Source organism: Haliotis rubra, unplaced genomic scaffold (genome assembly GCF_003918875.1).
Source record: "Haliotis rubra isolate DU_JTF1 unplaced genomic scaffold, ASM391887v1 Scf173, whole genome shotgun sequence".
NCBI classification, from domain to species: domain Eukaryota; kingdom Metazoa; phylum Mollusca; class Gastropoda; order Lepetellida; family Haliotidae; genus Haliotis; species Haliotis rubra.
The window spans coordinates 1,572,442-1,586,497 of record NW_025765703.1 but is presented as its reverse complement, the minus strand read 5'-3'; the positions used below and the strand labels follow the sequence as shown (position 1 = coordinate 1,586,497).

At 41.9% G+C, this 14,056-nt stretch overlaps 1 protein-coding gene across 1 annotated transcript in view; it reads left to right on the top strand.

Annotated features, from left to right (window-relative positions):
- LOC124272821 (phosphatidylinositol 3-kinase regulatory subunit gamma-like) overlaps positions 1-12,503 on the top strand; it is a 31,057-nt gene extending 18,554 nt beyond the window's left edge. The window contains 15 exon segments of the mRNA XM_046708044.1: positions 1,473-1,553; positions 4,096-4,147; positions 4,659-4,784; positions 5,174-5,253; positions 5,255-5,273; positions 5,989-6,099; positions 6,347-6,424; positions 6,537-6,668; positions 6,905-7,106; positions 7,350-7,652; positions 7,980-8,163; positions 8,797-9,038; positions 9,580-9,822; positions 9,964-10,137; positions 10,380-12,503. Of these exon segments, the coding sequence (XP_046564000.1) occupies positions 1,473-1,553; positions 4,096-4,147; positions 4,659-4,784; positions 5,174-5,253; positions 5,255-5,273; positions 5,989-6,099; positions 6,347-6,424; positions 6,537-6,668; positions 6,905-7,106; positions 7,350-7,652; positions 7,980-8,163; positions 8,797-9,038; positions 9,580-9,822; positions 9,964-10,137; positions 10,380-10,602 (2,250 nt within the window). The 3' untranslated portion in view covers positions 10,603-12,503.
- The last annotated feature ends 1,553 nt before the right edge of the window (positions 12,504-14,056 follow it).

The window sequence follows — 14,056 nt, the reverse complement described above, 5'->3', positions numbered from 1 at the left end:
TTCTGTAATCCTGACATCGACCATCATGGCATTGACAGAGTCCTGCAACCCTTGCTCGTACCGAAACCATCATGCAGACCGATAAACTCTTTCCACCTGTACAACACATGTTTCAACATCAATGGAATTCTAGAAACAGTGACACATGGTGGATAATGCTTGTACCATTTATTTGGCATTCATCTGGATCTTGACTGAAAAATATCTTGCTTCCATTGTGCATGATGAGGACATGACTTGTAGCAGATATTAGTCAGTTTGTCTACACGATGATGTAGAAGATCTATGATGTCCTCAAGATGAAATACATGTGAAAAGATAGAGGAAGTGACTTTTACATCATTGTCAGTCTTGATTATCATGTGATTGTTGAAAAGGAAGTTACAGACACAATGGTTACACCTAATTTGACTAGTATGTGATCAGTTCTAGGGTACTAGGGTGCTTTGTAATAAACTTCTTCTTCAAGTTCAAGTCCCCACTTGGGTACAATGTGTGAAGACCATTTTTGGTGTTCCCCGCTGTGATATTGCTGGAATATTGCTAAAAGCGGTGTAAAACCCAACTCATTCCCCCACACGCTCTTTCTTCAAGCACCTAGTTTGGCCAGAGTTGCTGTACAAGTTGGTTTTCACTATGTGACCATCTTCCTTAAAATGTGCTCCAAGCTCTTATTTAATTGAATTTGTTTTATTTTATGTTATTAGGCCTTTAATATGGTTACAGAAAGTCATATTGAAGGAATGTCTATGACAGTGTCCAAATAATAATTATGTCCGAGTCTGTAACATCCAAACCTCTAATATCAATCTTACTTTTAGTATCAGTGTGCAAACCTATAGCTGCTGAAACTTTTAATAACATTATTTCTTGCTTTGGGCTCGGCACCACATTGTCGTCTAGTTACATGCTGGACTACACACTGGGTGTTTGCTTCTGTATGTTACAGGGTCTCAACAAAAAGATCAATTTCTGGACAGAAAAAAGCAAAATTAATACCACTATTGTTTTGCACCTAATTCAAATTCTGATAGCCACAGGACTAAAAACAATTTTTGCAAGACTAGCATGATGTAGATAGTGCCAGAGTGTTATATTAGTTATGGTTACATTAATGCTGCAGTAGGCTTGTGGCAGGCTTGTAGTTAGTCTGTGATGAGGCTAGGGCGATGGCGGCAACACCTCCCTGGCCCCCATTGAAGAGATGGGTGAGTTGTGTACTCCATCGTTTGCTCATTTAGGGAGGTTGACATCATGCCATCAACCAGAAAAGTCTGAAATCTTGTATTCTTGATAGACAGTAGAGCAACACAGCACTTAATATAGGAAATAAGAAAAGAACCTCGACTTGTGTGTGTGTAAGAGAAAAGTGAGGTATGGTGTTCTTTCATATCTCATGGTTTTCATTTCGTTCACTGTCATATATGGATATTTAAATTGCAGGAGTTTCTCATCTTGTCTTTGTTTTGCAGGAAATGGGCATTAAGGACGAATACCATCAGAAGTCCATCCTGGTGTGTATAGACGAGCTGTGTGGGCAGAACTCGGACAATGTAAGTCAAACACACAACTCAGCCTATTTAACACAACTCAGCCTTCATACAGAGACGGAACTGAGGAAATTAACACAACCCTAGCCTAAACACTAAGATAAAACTGAAGATTTATAGCCCAATCCTAGCCTTAGTACGAAGGCACAACTCAGGAATTGAACACAACCCTTGCCAAGATACAAGCATAAGACCTAATAGCCCCTTGAAGGAAGATTTTTAACACATGAATAAACATCATGAAAAATGTAACTGCCGCACTCAGATGTGCTCTATTTCACTTGGTGTATATGTTTCCTTCTGAAATGGGCCAAATTGTAGGCTAACAGGCAAGTGATGATCTAGAAATACGGACACAAGGGAAGAGCCCAGTAAAGCATCGAAAATGGACAGCTGCGACTTGAGGTATAAATTTAGCTTAAAAGGGGGACAATAAAAAAGTTGGTTAATGTAATCAAGTTGATGAGAGTGTTTAGGTGATGTGATCGCTGTAAGCAGTTGTGTCGTGTCATGTTGAGATAAATCTTCTTAAAATAATTCCAGTAAAAGGCTTATCAAGTCTGGCAGACATCAGCCCAAGATGGCATTTCCTCCATCTTGGCAACTTGACTCTGTTTTTCATTATTCTTCATTTAGTAGCTCACCTACTTTTGATTCTGCCAGGAATAAACTCTCATTAATGCGTCTATTTTATCTCCCTAAATGTGTTGCACTTTTACTCTCAAGATGACCATCTGCCTCAATTTGCAAACTGTCTGCTTTTACTTCCAAAGTATGCATCTGTTTTACTGCGCATCTGCTTTCTGAAGTCTTCCATTACCTGTGGTAGTGTTGAAGGCAGGTCAGGTCAGAGGTAACTTATACAGGGGTCGTGTGGGAGCAGGGTCATTGGGGCAAACAGAGGCCAAGCAAGCCAAGCAGAACGCATTCATCAACCCAGTTTCTGGGCTGTCAGACTGAAAGCCAGCATGAAAGGCAAGTCACCACCAGAGTGCCCTGTGGTAACGAGTGGTCCAATAAAGATCCGGCTGTTGCCGCAGATGATTATCACAGTCAAAAGCCACATACCAGACAACTGCTGATGACTATTTAACTCTACCTGGCGGACAATCATATAGAGAAAGGAAGCTGTACTTGAGACATCACAGCATTTTGATATATATATTTTTTTAAATTATGTTGTAGGATGTGGTTATTTTTTTACACAAATCTGGGTATGTAAGGGAATGAGGAGAGTGTAAATTTATTACCATTCTTTTGAATTAATTCTGAATTCTTACAATAATCGTTAATTTGATTTCAAATAATTTCTTTTGGCATTTTGATATTCTCCAAAAATATAGATGTAAAAGGAAATTATCAGAAATATGGATTCATTTCATATCTTTTGTCCTTGATAAGGAAATATTTTATTGGCAGTATTTGCAATGATGATGACAGGTGTCCCATTTGAGCCCATTAACCTTCTAGCTCATGAACTTACGGTACTACAGAATTTGTGATGGCATTCTATAAAACATGACAGTTGAATAATGTCATATTGTTATCTTGTTAAGTACGTTTAAGTCAAGCGTGGTCTTGCTATTGGTTTAAATACAGTCCAGTGTACTCCCCACACCCAATGATAGACATCCTTGTGGAAATGTCCTGAAAAACCTTCGTCACTTGAGGTCAATCAATATGAAATACTACTGACTCACTAGAGTTTAAAAGACTTATAATGGTATGGTACAGAAATATTAAGGTGACACCAGGATACTGTCTATCAATATAAAGAACGCATATGTCTGAAATTTGATATTTGTTGGTTAATTGGGTTAAATCATTTGGAACCTATATTCACTGATGCGTCTTTAAACAGGACTTTGATTGTGGGCCATTCAGGAGTATATTGTAACTAGTTTTAAATGTCAAGTACTTCAGTCGACATGGAATGGCTAATTACTTTGTGATTTCAACTTGGAGTAGATGGGGGTAGGTCACAGAAAGCTCATGTTCCCTGGAGCAGTCTAGGTGGCGCTACAACAGGAAGTGACCTTACTCGAGTTGATGAAGAAAACGTCAGAGCAACTAAAACTAACTAGTTGAAGACGGAAGCCCCAGAAACGTCTGTGCTGTTAACACAAGCTCTTGTACCATGCAACCTCGGAGAATTACATGTAGAAGAGCTGTGTGGCTCTGTCGTCGCCATGTAAGCTTTTCATGCTGGAATTAACACTGTACTTAAATACAGTTAATGTAGCCTGGTGGGTGAGGTGTTTGCTTTTCACACTGACAACCCAGTTTGGATTCCCCCAGTGTGAAGCCCATCCTTGATTCGTCGGTGTGATGAGGCTGGAGAAAGTGGCTTTACATATTACTTCATATATCCTCACTCCATCTATGCCAATGGACTGGATGTCACACCGAAGATGTGTGTTTGATTCCCATAGAGGGAAGGGCCCATCCTTATGGATTCCACTTGTTTAAGGCTGCCAAAAAGGATTTTACCTACATTTCTTAACACTCTGTGTAGCAGATTCTAATGTTTTCCCTTTTGTTTCAGCAACCGTATGCCACCAGTCTTCCACCTCCCAACCAATGTGTTGACATGGAAGGTTAGTTGTCCTCTTCCAAACACTTACAGTTTTGCCAGTGTGACTTCTCTTCAACTTTAGATGCAATTGAAATCAAATTCCAACTTTCCTTAAACTGATCATCAAAGTAATTCCATATTTTAGTGATTGACATCCTGTCAGACTCCAGTCCACAAATTGTACTTTTTGGCAGGAATGTTATTTGACTCAAGAGCTTACAAAAATTACTTACTGTTTATCTCCATTTCAATTATGTCTAGTCCAGAACAATCCAGATTTCTATAGCTATAAAATATTTTGCTTATTGATCCCACTACAAGACAAGGGTCAGTGAAGCAGTGGTGTGTAACACCAAAGACCTTGCTTCCATCCCCCCATCTGATGACTGTGTGAAGTGCATTTCTTGTAATGCTGTAATGTTGCTACAAGTGGCGTAAACCTCTGCTCACAACAAAATGACATTCCATAATTTGCTGAAATAATCGGACGGTTTGTTTCCAGTTGTTCACTGTGATGTGGTTGTCTTTTCCAGCTGATGCATATTCTGCAGCATCATCTGAACACCGATTTGCGGAGTACAATTTCTCCTCCATGCAACGCTGCCATCTGTGTGATAAGTTCTTGTACGGCCTTGTTCGACAAGGGCTCCAGTGTCGAGGTACAAGCTCCATGCAGTCTTTCTGCTTCCACTATAAATATCACATCTCTCAAAACAATTTCTATTTAATCCATAATAAAGAGATACATTCATTTCATGATTTATTATTTCGATTTATTATTTCTGAATAATAGTTTATGATTTTAAATATTTATGCCAATGTTGTAAATATCTTTGTTTGGTAAAAGTATGTTATTGATATCACATGTAAGCTTTCATTGTTGTTTTGATAAAGTAATTCTATCGCAGTTGATTAAGTTTACAATGAAATTTTTATAAACTGGAAAAAAACCATTTGGCACGTCCACTAATGGCCGACTGCCTCCTGCAGGATGACAATAGATTGGGTAATAACAGCAAGTGACAATGTGTTGACCGTTTGTTGGCAGAGTGCGGCCTGTGTTGTCATCGGTTCTGCTCGGCACAGAGACCCACGGAGTGTAATGTGCCCAAACTGGAGCAGCTGCGTGAGACCCAGCTTCTGTCAGAGTAAGTCGCTATCGCTCTGTCAGTCATTTCATTGTCGAAATTCTTTATTGGTCACAACATTATTGGGACTCTTTGTAATATATCCATACATGATTTTGTGATTGGTTTAATATTGCTGCAACTGTTGTTATCTGTATTCTCTACTATGAGCTAGTACCCATTGAGTGGTTTTGTTGCCTGACTGTCTACTATGAGCTAGTACCCATTGAGTGGTTTTGTTGCCTGACTGTATGTGTGACGTGTTTGCTGCAGACTCTGTGTTCTACTATGAGCTAGTACCCATTGAGTGGTTTTGTTGCCTGACTGTATGTGTGACGTGTTTGCTGCAGACTCTGTGTTCTACTATGAGCTAGTACCCATTGAGTGGTTTTGTTGCCTGACTGTATGTGTGACGTGTTTGCTGCAGACTCTGTGTTCTACTATGAGCTAGTACCCATTGAGTGGTTTTGTTGCCTGACTGTATGTGTGACGTGTTTGCTGCAGACTCTGTGTTCTACTATGAGCTAGTACCCATTGAGTGGTTTTGTTGCCTGACTGTATGTGTGGACGTGTTTGCTGCAGACTCTGTGTTCTACTATGAGCTAGTACCCATTGAGTGGTTTTGTTGCCTGACTGTATGTGTGACGTGTTTGCTGCAGACTCTGTGTTCTACTATGAGCTAGTACCCATTGAGTGGTTTTGTTGCCTGACTGTATGTGTGACGTGTTTGCTGCAGACTCTGTGTTTGGGAATGAGCTGACAGAGGAGGTGACCAAGTCCCATCTGTGTGTTCCTTGGGTGGTTGTCAAGTGTATTGAAGACATTGAGAACTGGTGCCAGGATCACAGTAAGTACCCAGCTACTGACACATTCGTTGTGGTTAACTCCAGTATATACTAGTAGTAATGGAGAGGCATAGCCAAACTATACAGCCAATCTTTGATTTGTAGGTATAAGTCCGTAAATCAGGAAGCTGTGAACAGTTATGGAGGATCTAATTATAGTTTGCTTTGTGCTGATTAGTTATTCTGATGATGACCCTGTGTTTATATGCTGAATATGAAATTGATCAAGTCCACATCATTCTATTTCAGAATCTGAAGCTTTAAGTGTGTACAGAATATCAGCCAAGACAGAAGACATCAACGAAGTGAAGGCAGTCTTTAACATCGGTATGTCACTGCACACTCTCGGTTAAATAATCGGTTATAAATTAAATACACAAAATTGATTATTCAAATACCTTAGAAATCTATTTATGGTGAAATATTTGTGATGTTGCAGGTGACACAAGCCAGTTGAACCTGTCATCTTACAATGTGCACTGCGTAGCAGGTGCCCTCAAGAAGTACCTGCGGGAACTGCCCAATCCCGTCATCCCAGTGGAGATGTACAGTGCCTTCATTGGGGCAGCAAGTGAGTGGCCACACCTCCTCTGTATCTCTGTACCCAATCATGTATATATGTATTAAGTCAATATAAAAACTCAGTATTCACCAGAGGAAAGGACCAGAAGTTGCCCCGAAATGTTGTTACAATGACGCTATCTGTAATGATTGCAGTATTAGGAATGTTGTGGACAACAGCATGGAAATCACCAAGTTCTTCTTTGTATTAGTTGTGACCTAACCATTTGCATCATGTTTCCTCAGAAAACAAAGTGGACATCATCAAGTCTCTTCTGGACTTGATAGAAGAACTGCCGCCTCCACACAAGTCAACGCTAGCGTACCTCATGGGGCACTTCTGTCGCTTGTGGCGCTTCCAGCATGAATCAGGCGTCGTGGACGGCCTTGACAAGCTGTCTCACGTCTTTTGTCACATACTGCTTCGGCCTCCATGGGAAAAGATCATGTGAGTACCTCTGTCAGTCATGTGACACAACTGTCAGTTCATCTTGTCATGCTGATGTCGAGCTATCCGAGGGCAATATGACAAGACGTCATAACAATCCTGTTTTAGTTGATAGCTACAATTTTACTCACTGGTGTTCATTGCTTTTTGACAAATTCATAGTTCCTATAACTTTTAGTTTTAGCTCAAGAAATGCAGTACTGATTACTTGAACTTATGCTGATTATATGTATTTTGTTTTAGAGAGATTGTCGACAACACAAAGACGCACATTGACATCTTTGAGGAGCTTCTGCGTAATGGAAGTTGGGGAGAGGTCATCCCCCCAATCCCCTCCCCACCTGTGGTACCCCCTCGCATTCGTCCGATGGAGCATCCTGCAACTGTGATGTCACCTGTGACCCCTGAGGAGCGGGTGAAGGAGGCAGAGTGGTACTGGGGGGACATCTCTCGGGAGGAAGTCAACGAGAAGCTGCGAGATACCCCAGATGGAACCTTCCTTGTCCGTGACTCGGCCACACCCGGAGACTACACTTTAACATTGAGGTAAAGAGAAGTGTTTAATGACACATGTAGGTATGGGGAGATGTTGAGCGAAAACACCTTGACACTGAGATAAGGAGAAGTCTCATGGCCTTGTGGGTGGTTTTTCAACAACCAACAACCCAGGATTAGGAACCAAACTGGAATGGCGCCCCTTTGTAATAACACTGACCATTGCCACCATATTAAACCCCTTCAGTCATTCAGTGTATCAAATGTAAGATGATGCAAAGTACTACTCGGATATAGTACCAGTATTACAGGAATGTGTCAACTTGATGAGTTTTAAGTCCCATGAAGAAATTAAGTCATGTAACTGTCTAATTATAGGAAAGGAGGGAGCAACAAGCTCATCAAGATCTACCATCGAGACAAGAAGTATGGGTTCGTAGAGCCCCTGGAGTTTAACTCTGTAGTGGACCTGATCCAGTACTACCAGAACACGTCGCTGGCCATCTACAACCGCACGCTGGACATCAAGCTGCTGCACCCCGTCACCCGGGGAATGGGTCCCGTGAGTACCCTACAAGTTCATTCTTGGTCTTGTACTCTCTGTGTGTCACAGGGGATATGGATGGCCCCAATTGGCACACCTCAGCATATGATTGTGGGTTCAAGTCCTGGTTAGCTTCCGTTTATGTCTGTTCGTTCGTCAGCACCAAACCAGTGTTTGTGTGTCTCACCAAGGTCGAAAACATCTGAGGCCTGCCTCACTTCCTGCTTTTCTTCCACGTAGGTTGACAAGCTGTGATGTAACTTAAAACTGTTGAATGCAGCATTGTACACAGCTCGCACTTTGTGTCCCATGCACTATAGCAAGTCCCAGGTATTCTAATGGGGTAGCTCTGGAGGAGAATTATCTACATGTCAGTTTCTAGTTGCACAAATAAATGTAACATATTCACCATTGACAATGGCCTTGTGTGTATGTCTGTGATTGTTCTGCATAAGGAAGATATGTCTGTGATTGTCTGGACAATGGTATGACAGTTTTTGATAGTTTTCCAGGACAATGGTATGACATGTCTGTGATTGTTTTCCAGGACAATGGTATGACAGTTTTTGATATTTTTCCAGGACAATGGTATGACATGTCTGTGATTGTTTTCCAGGACAGTGGTATGACATGTCTGTTATTGTTTTCCAGGACAATGGTATGACAGAGGATGTGAGCAAGGAAGTTAACAACTTGATCCAGATTAACAAGGAATACCTGGAGAAGACCACATCCTATGATCGTCTGTATGAGCGCCACTCCAAGACAGCTCAAGAGCTTCAGATGAAACATCAGGCACTTGATGCCTTCAAGGAAACACTGCTGGTCTTTGAGGAACAAATGGACTTGCATCGGAGATTTCATAAAGAGGCAGCTCCACACGAAATCCAAAAGTGAGTTTTAATCAAACTGTTTCCAATGTCTCTCAGAGGCTCATTTCAAACATTTTCAGTCAAATGTATGTATGTTATTCATTATGCCATGAAAGTCAGTTATGCTGTAATGATAGACAAGTGGAAAGCATTCATCATCATTATTGACCCTGACACACACTCACTCACTCCTCTAGGAGTGAATTGGTGTCCAGGCTAGCTATTCTCGAAACGTTCATAGCCCTACAAACTTCTTAAGCCCTTTCTTAACACATTGGCTTTGATCAAACTTAAGAATTCTTAGGGCTCTGAACGTTTCGAGAATAAGGGCCCCGCATGCCATGCTTGTGGTGGTACAGGATGTGGTGCATATCTTCACCAGTTGGATGCATGTCATAGTGACCCAACTGCATAGGTAAATGCTCTTGATGTCAATCACTGGATCTTTGTCAATCACTGTTCATATAGCTGGAATAGTTCTGAGTGTGTTTGGAAACAACAAACAAGTAGACAAAGTAAATGACTTGAGGCAATATTTCTATGAACTGCCCTTCTTCTGCAGGCTGCATGAGAACCTGGAGCTGCTGAAGTCGAGATGCCTGGGGATTCAGGAGAGTAAGAGTGGCCTGGAGGTTGACATTAACAGAAAGTCCAGTTACAATCGCTCACTAATCAGTGAAATGAACAGTTTGAAACCTGAAATAAAACGCTTGTATCGTCAACGAGAACAACTTAAAAAGTGGCTGATTGATCGTGGCAAGCCTGCAGACTTCCTTGACAATCTGTTAGAGGGAAAGAAAGAAAGGTGAGAACTCATGTTTGTGTATTATCATTATCAAATGGTAAATATTGTCTCTTTCTGTAATTTTGGGTTTTATAAGTGTTCTTAATATTGAAATGTCACTTATAATTTTACAAATGCTGACCTTTTTCCTTTGCCCTGCAGTGTGTGTGACCCTGCGTTGGAGCCGGAGTACAATCTACCTAACCATGATGAATCAATGTGGCTCGTCAACTGTCATCGAGAGAAGGCAGAAGACATGCTGAAGAAGCGACCTGATGGGACGTTCCTCATCCGGCCCAAGAAGGAGGAGGGAAATGTGCATGTGTTATCTATTGTGTAAGTAGCTTACTTTGGAGCTAATTTTCAGTGCCCGCATTAAGTTAGTGGGTCTCAGCCGTACCTTGTACATAAGGGATGAGTAATTTATATGATACATTGATACCGTACAGGCAAATCTGAATGTCCGCTAGATCCCCTTCAATTTCTAACAATGAATAACTGGGAAAAGCTTTTTGAGATGAAATTATTTGTTAGTTTCTTGTATAACATTTAACCTCTACTTTTCTTCTTTGTTGCAGGTTTCGTGGGAAGGTTGGACACTGTAAAATTTACCACAGTGAATCAGGTTATGGCTTTGCGGAACCATACTTCATTTTCCAAACTCTTAAAGACTTGGTGTCTCATTACCATAAGACATCGTTAGCTGAACATAATAATGACTTGGATGTTAATCTTATGTACCCGGTGCGAGCTCCACCTCTTTCATCAGAACCTGTGTACTTGCGAATGCATACGCCGTGAGTACGTGCACTTACACCAAGTGTTGTGTGAATGTGTAGAATGACGGTCCACATTGAAGAGGAGTTATCTCCCCTTGTGTCAGCTATTTTTGGAGGATGTTGAATAGAGAGGATGTGATACTGCATGACCGAAGACCTTTGGAGACATGTTTGCCAGCAAGACAAATCAATATTCAGAATGGTGTCTTAGTGTGCTCATGTGTCATGGATCCACCATGTCAGACTGGGATGTACGTGAACTCCATCGGTGGCTACAGTGTGTGCGTCAGTCGCTTGACACGGTGTCCGCTGGGGCACACTTTGTGATATTCTCATAACAGAAAGTTAAAACTATTTTGCTAAATGCTTTCACAACATACTACTGATGTTATGTACTGTGTGCGACTTTACATTAAGACGGGAACAACTGTTTCCGCCCCTGTCATAATAACTGCATAGGCAGTCTTTACCTAGAAACTGACCCAGTGATGGACAACATGCAGTGATGTGTGGTCACAAGGTGAACATTACACAGGACACTCCACACTACACAACAAATATGTGATAAATAGACTCACCAAGGGCCAGCCGACTGGGGTCAGCAGGGTGGAGGAGGCTTACAAGACTGTGTTCCTACTATACCTTCAGGGATCACTAAGGTGCAAGCAGGCCCTCTTCTCAAGCTGGTCCGCATCTTCACACAGTAACCATGGTAACTTGTGGGTTAAGCTGTGGTCTCCTAGCTCTGCTGGACTCATTTCTAACATTATATTTATTGTACACACAGTCGGCTGTAAGCTGCAATGTGTTCATAGCGAAACTACAGAGCACCTGGTGGTCAGTGTTCTTACAACTACTCCGTCTGTCTGCATCATGAGGTCCGCTTCTCGACTCGTCTGTGCTATCGTGCTCTCCCATTTAAACCTTTTGCATGTAAATGTGCTAACAAAAACTGACACAAATGGCAGACAATTTGTCCCAGAAGCCAAAGATTGCTTTGTGTTAATTCAACTGGATTCTTTAAGCCTGTGTTTCTGTTGTATCAAACTGATTTTGTATTCATGGATACATCTGACAAATGGCATATCATTACAATTATTAAATATTTGTTAACAAAATGGACCATATTGCATTCACAAATCAACAGTAGAAGCTTCAAGATGGAGTAAATCATATACACTATTTTTACCAAAATTTTCATATTCTATTAATATATTGTCATATTTCTTATATCATTACTTTCTCAACATCCCCTTTCTCCTCACAAAGAATGACAAAGCAGTGCCTTTAAGTGCCATCTAATTTATTATCGCATATTTATATCTTGAAAAAGAACATTTTTTCAGTTCTAACAATTTTTAAAGCTTGAATGTTTGAAAATGATATTTTTTCAGTGATTCTGATTTGGATGAAAATGAAAATAATCTTGCTATAATATTGTTTTAGAATTGTTTGTAAGTCAACATGTTGGTAATACTATAAATTGTATGTGCAATAAGAAAGAGAGACTTATTCTGAAGCTGAGATGACTTTGGGTAGTGTTTAATGTTAAGTAAATCGGCTATATCTGTGTTCTTCAACCTTTGTCAGATCATCATCGTCATCTTCTTGTGTTCATATCAAAGCCACACAAACATCTCTAGTCACCATTCATTGATGCCATTCTTCACTTGCAGCATAACTGTATTCGTAGTGGCCTATCCTTCATCTCCAACTGTGGTCTGGTCCTCCTCTGTGATGGACAGGTCCATGTTTGGAAGGAGGGATGGCAGCTTGTTTTGTCAGTCTATTACCATGTACATAGCATAATGAATTCTACCAAACTGTTATGCCTGCAGGACTTTCCCGCATTGTGCCTCAATCATACTGTACAGGTAGCATGAAGCTGAATGATGATGAAGATACATAAAATATGTTGAAATACATCTTGTTTTGTTGTCTCTGTGCTGGGGTGCCAATCCTCAAAAGATTAATGTTTTTAATGGAGGAGTTAACCTGTACAGATGCGGAGCAGCCAGGTTGTCCATGTGTTTGCCCAGCAGTCATCATAGAACTTATTGCTCTTATGTAGCAAGGTGTGAGTGTGCTGTTCAACAGTCGGACACAGTATACTGGACTCTTGAGCCAGTGTGTGTGCGTGTGTGAGTGTGCTGTTCAACAGTCGGACACAGTATACTGGACTCTTGAGCCAGTGTGTGTGCGTGTGTGAGTGTGCTGTTCAACAGTCGGACACAGTATACTGGACTCTTGAGCCAGTGTGTGTGTGTGTTCAACAGTGCGTATACTGGACATTGCTGTTCAACATGTGATAGCCAGTGTGTGTGCGTGAGTGTGTGCAACAGTCAGACACAGTATACTGGACTCTTGAGCCAGTGTGTGTGCATGTGTGAGTGTGCTGTTAAACAGTCGGACACAGTATACTGGACTCTTGAGCCAGTGTGTGTGTGTCTGTGCGTGCGCCATGCAACAGTCAGACACAGTATACTGGACTCTTGAGCCGGTGTGTGTGTGTGTGAGTGTGCTGTTCAACAGTCAGACACAGTATACTGGACTCTTGAGCCAGTGTGTGTGTGTGTGAGTGTGCTGTTCAACAGTCGGACACAGTATACTGGACTCTTGAGCACGTGTGTGTGAGTGTGCTGTTCAACAGTCGGACACAGTATACTGGACTCTGAGCCGGTGTGTGTGTGTGAGTGTGCTGTTCAACAGTCGGACACAGTATACTGGACTCTGAGCCGGTGTGTGTGTGTGTGTGCTGTTCAACAGTCGGACACAGTATACTGGACTCTTGAGCCGTGTGTGTGTGTGTGTGTGTGCTGTTCAACAGTCGGACACAGTATACTGGACTCCTGAGCGGTGTGTGTGTGTGTGTGTGTGCTGTTCAACAGTCGGACACAGTATACTGGACTCCTGAGCCGTGTGTGTGTGTGTGTGAGTGTGCTGTTCAACAGTCTGACACAGTATACTGGACTCCTGAGCCGGTGTGTGTGTGTGTGTGTGTGCTGTTCAACAGTCTGACACAGTATACTGGACTCTTGAGCACGTGTGTGTGTGTGAGTGTGCTGTTCAACAGTCGGACACAGTATACTGGACTCCTGAGCCGGTGTGTGTGTGAGTGTGCTGTTCAACAGTCGGACACAGTATACTGGACTCCTGAGCCGGTGTGTGTGTGTGTGTGTGCTGTTCAACAGTCGGACACAGTATACTGGACTCTTGAGCCGGTGTGTGTGTGAGTGTGCTGTTCAACAGTCGGACACAGTATACTGGACTCATGAGCCGGTGTGTGTGTGTGTGTGTGTGTGTGCTGTTCAACAGTCGAACACAGTATACTGGACTCCTGAGCCGGTGTGTGTGTGAGTGTGCTGTTCAACAGTCGGACACAGTATACTGGACTCCTGAGCCGGTGTGTGTGTGTGTGTGTGTGTGTGTGTGCTGTTCAACAGTCGAACACAGTATACTGGACTCCTGAGCCGGTG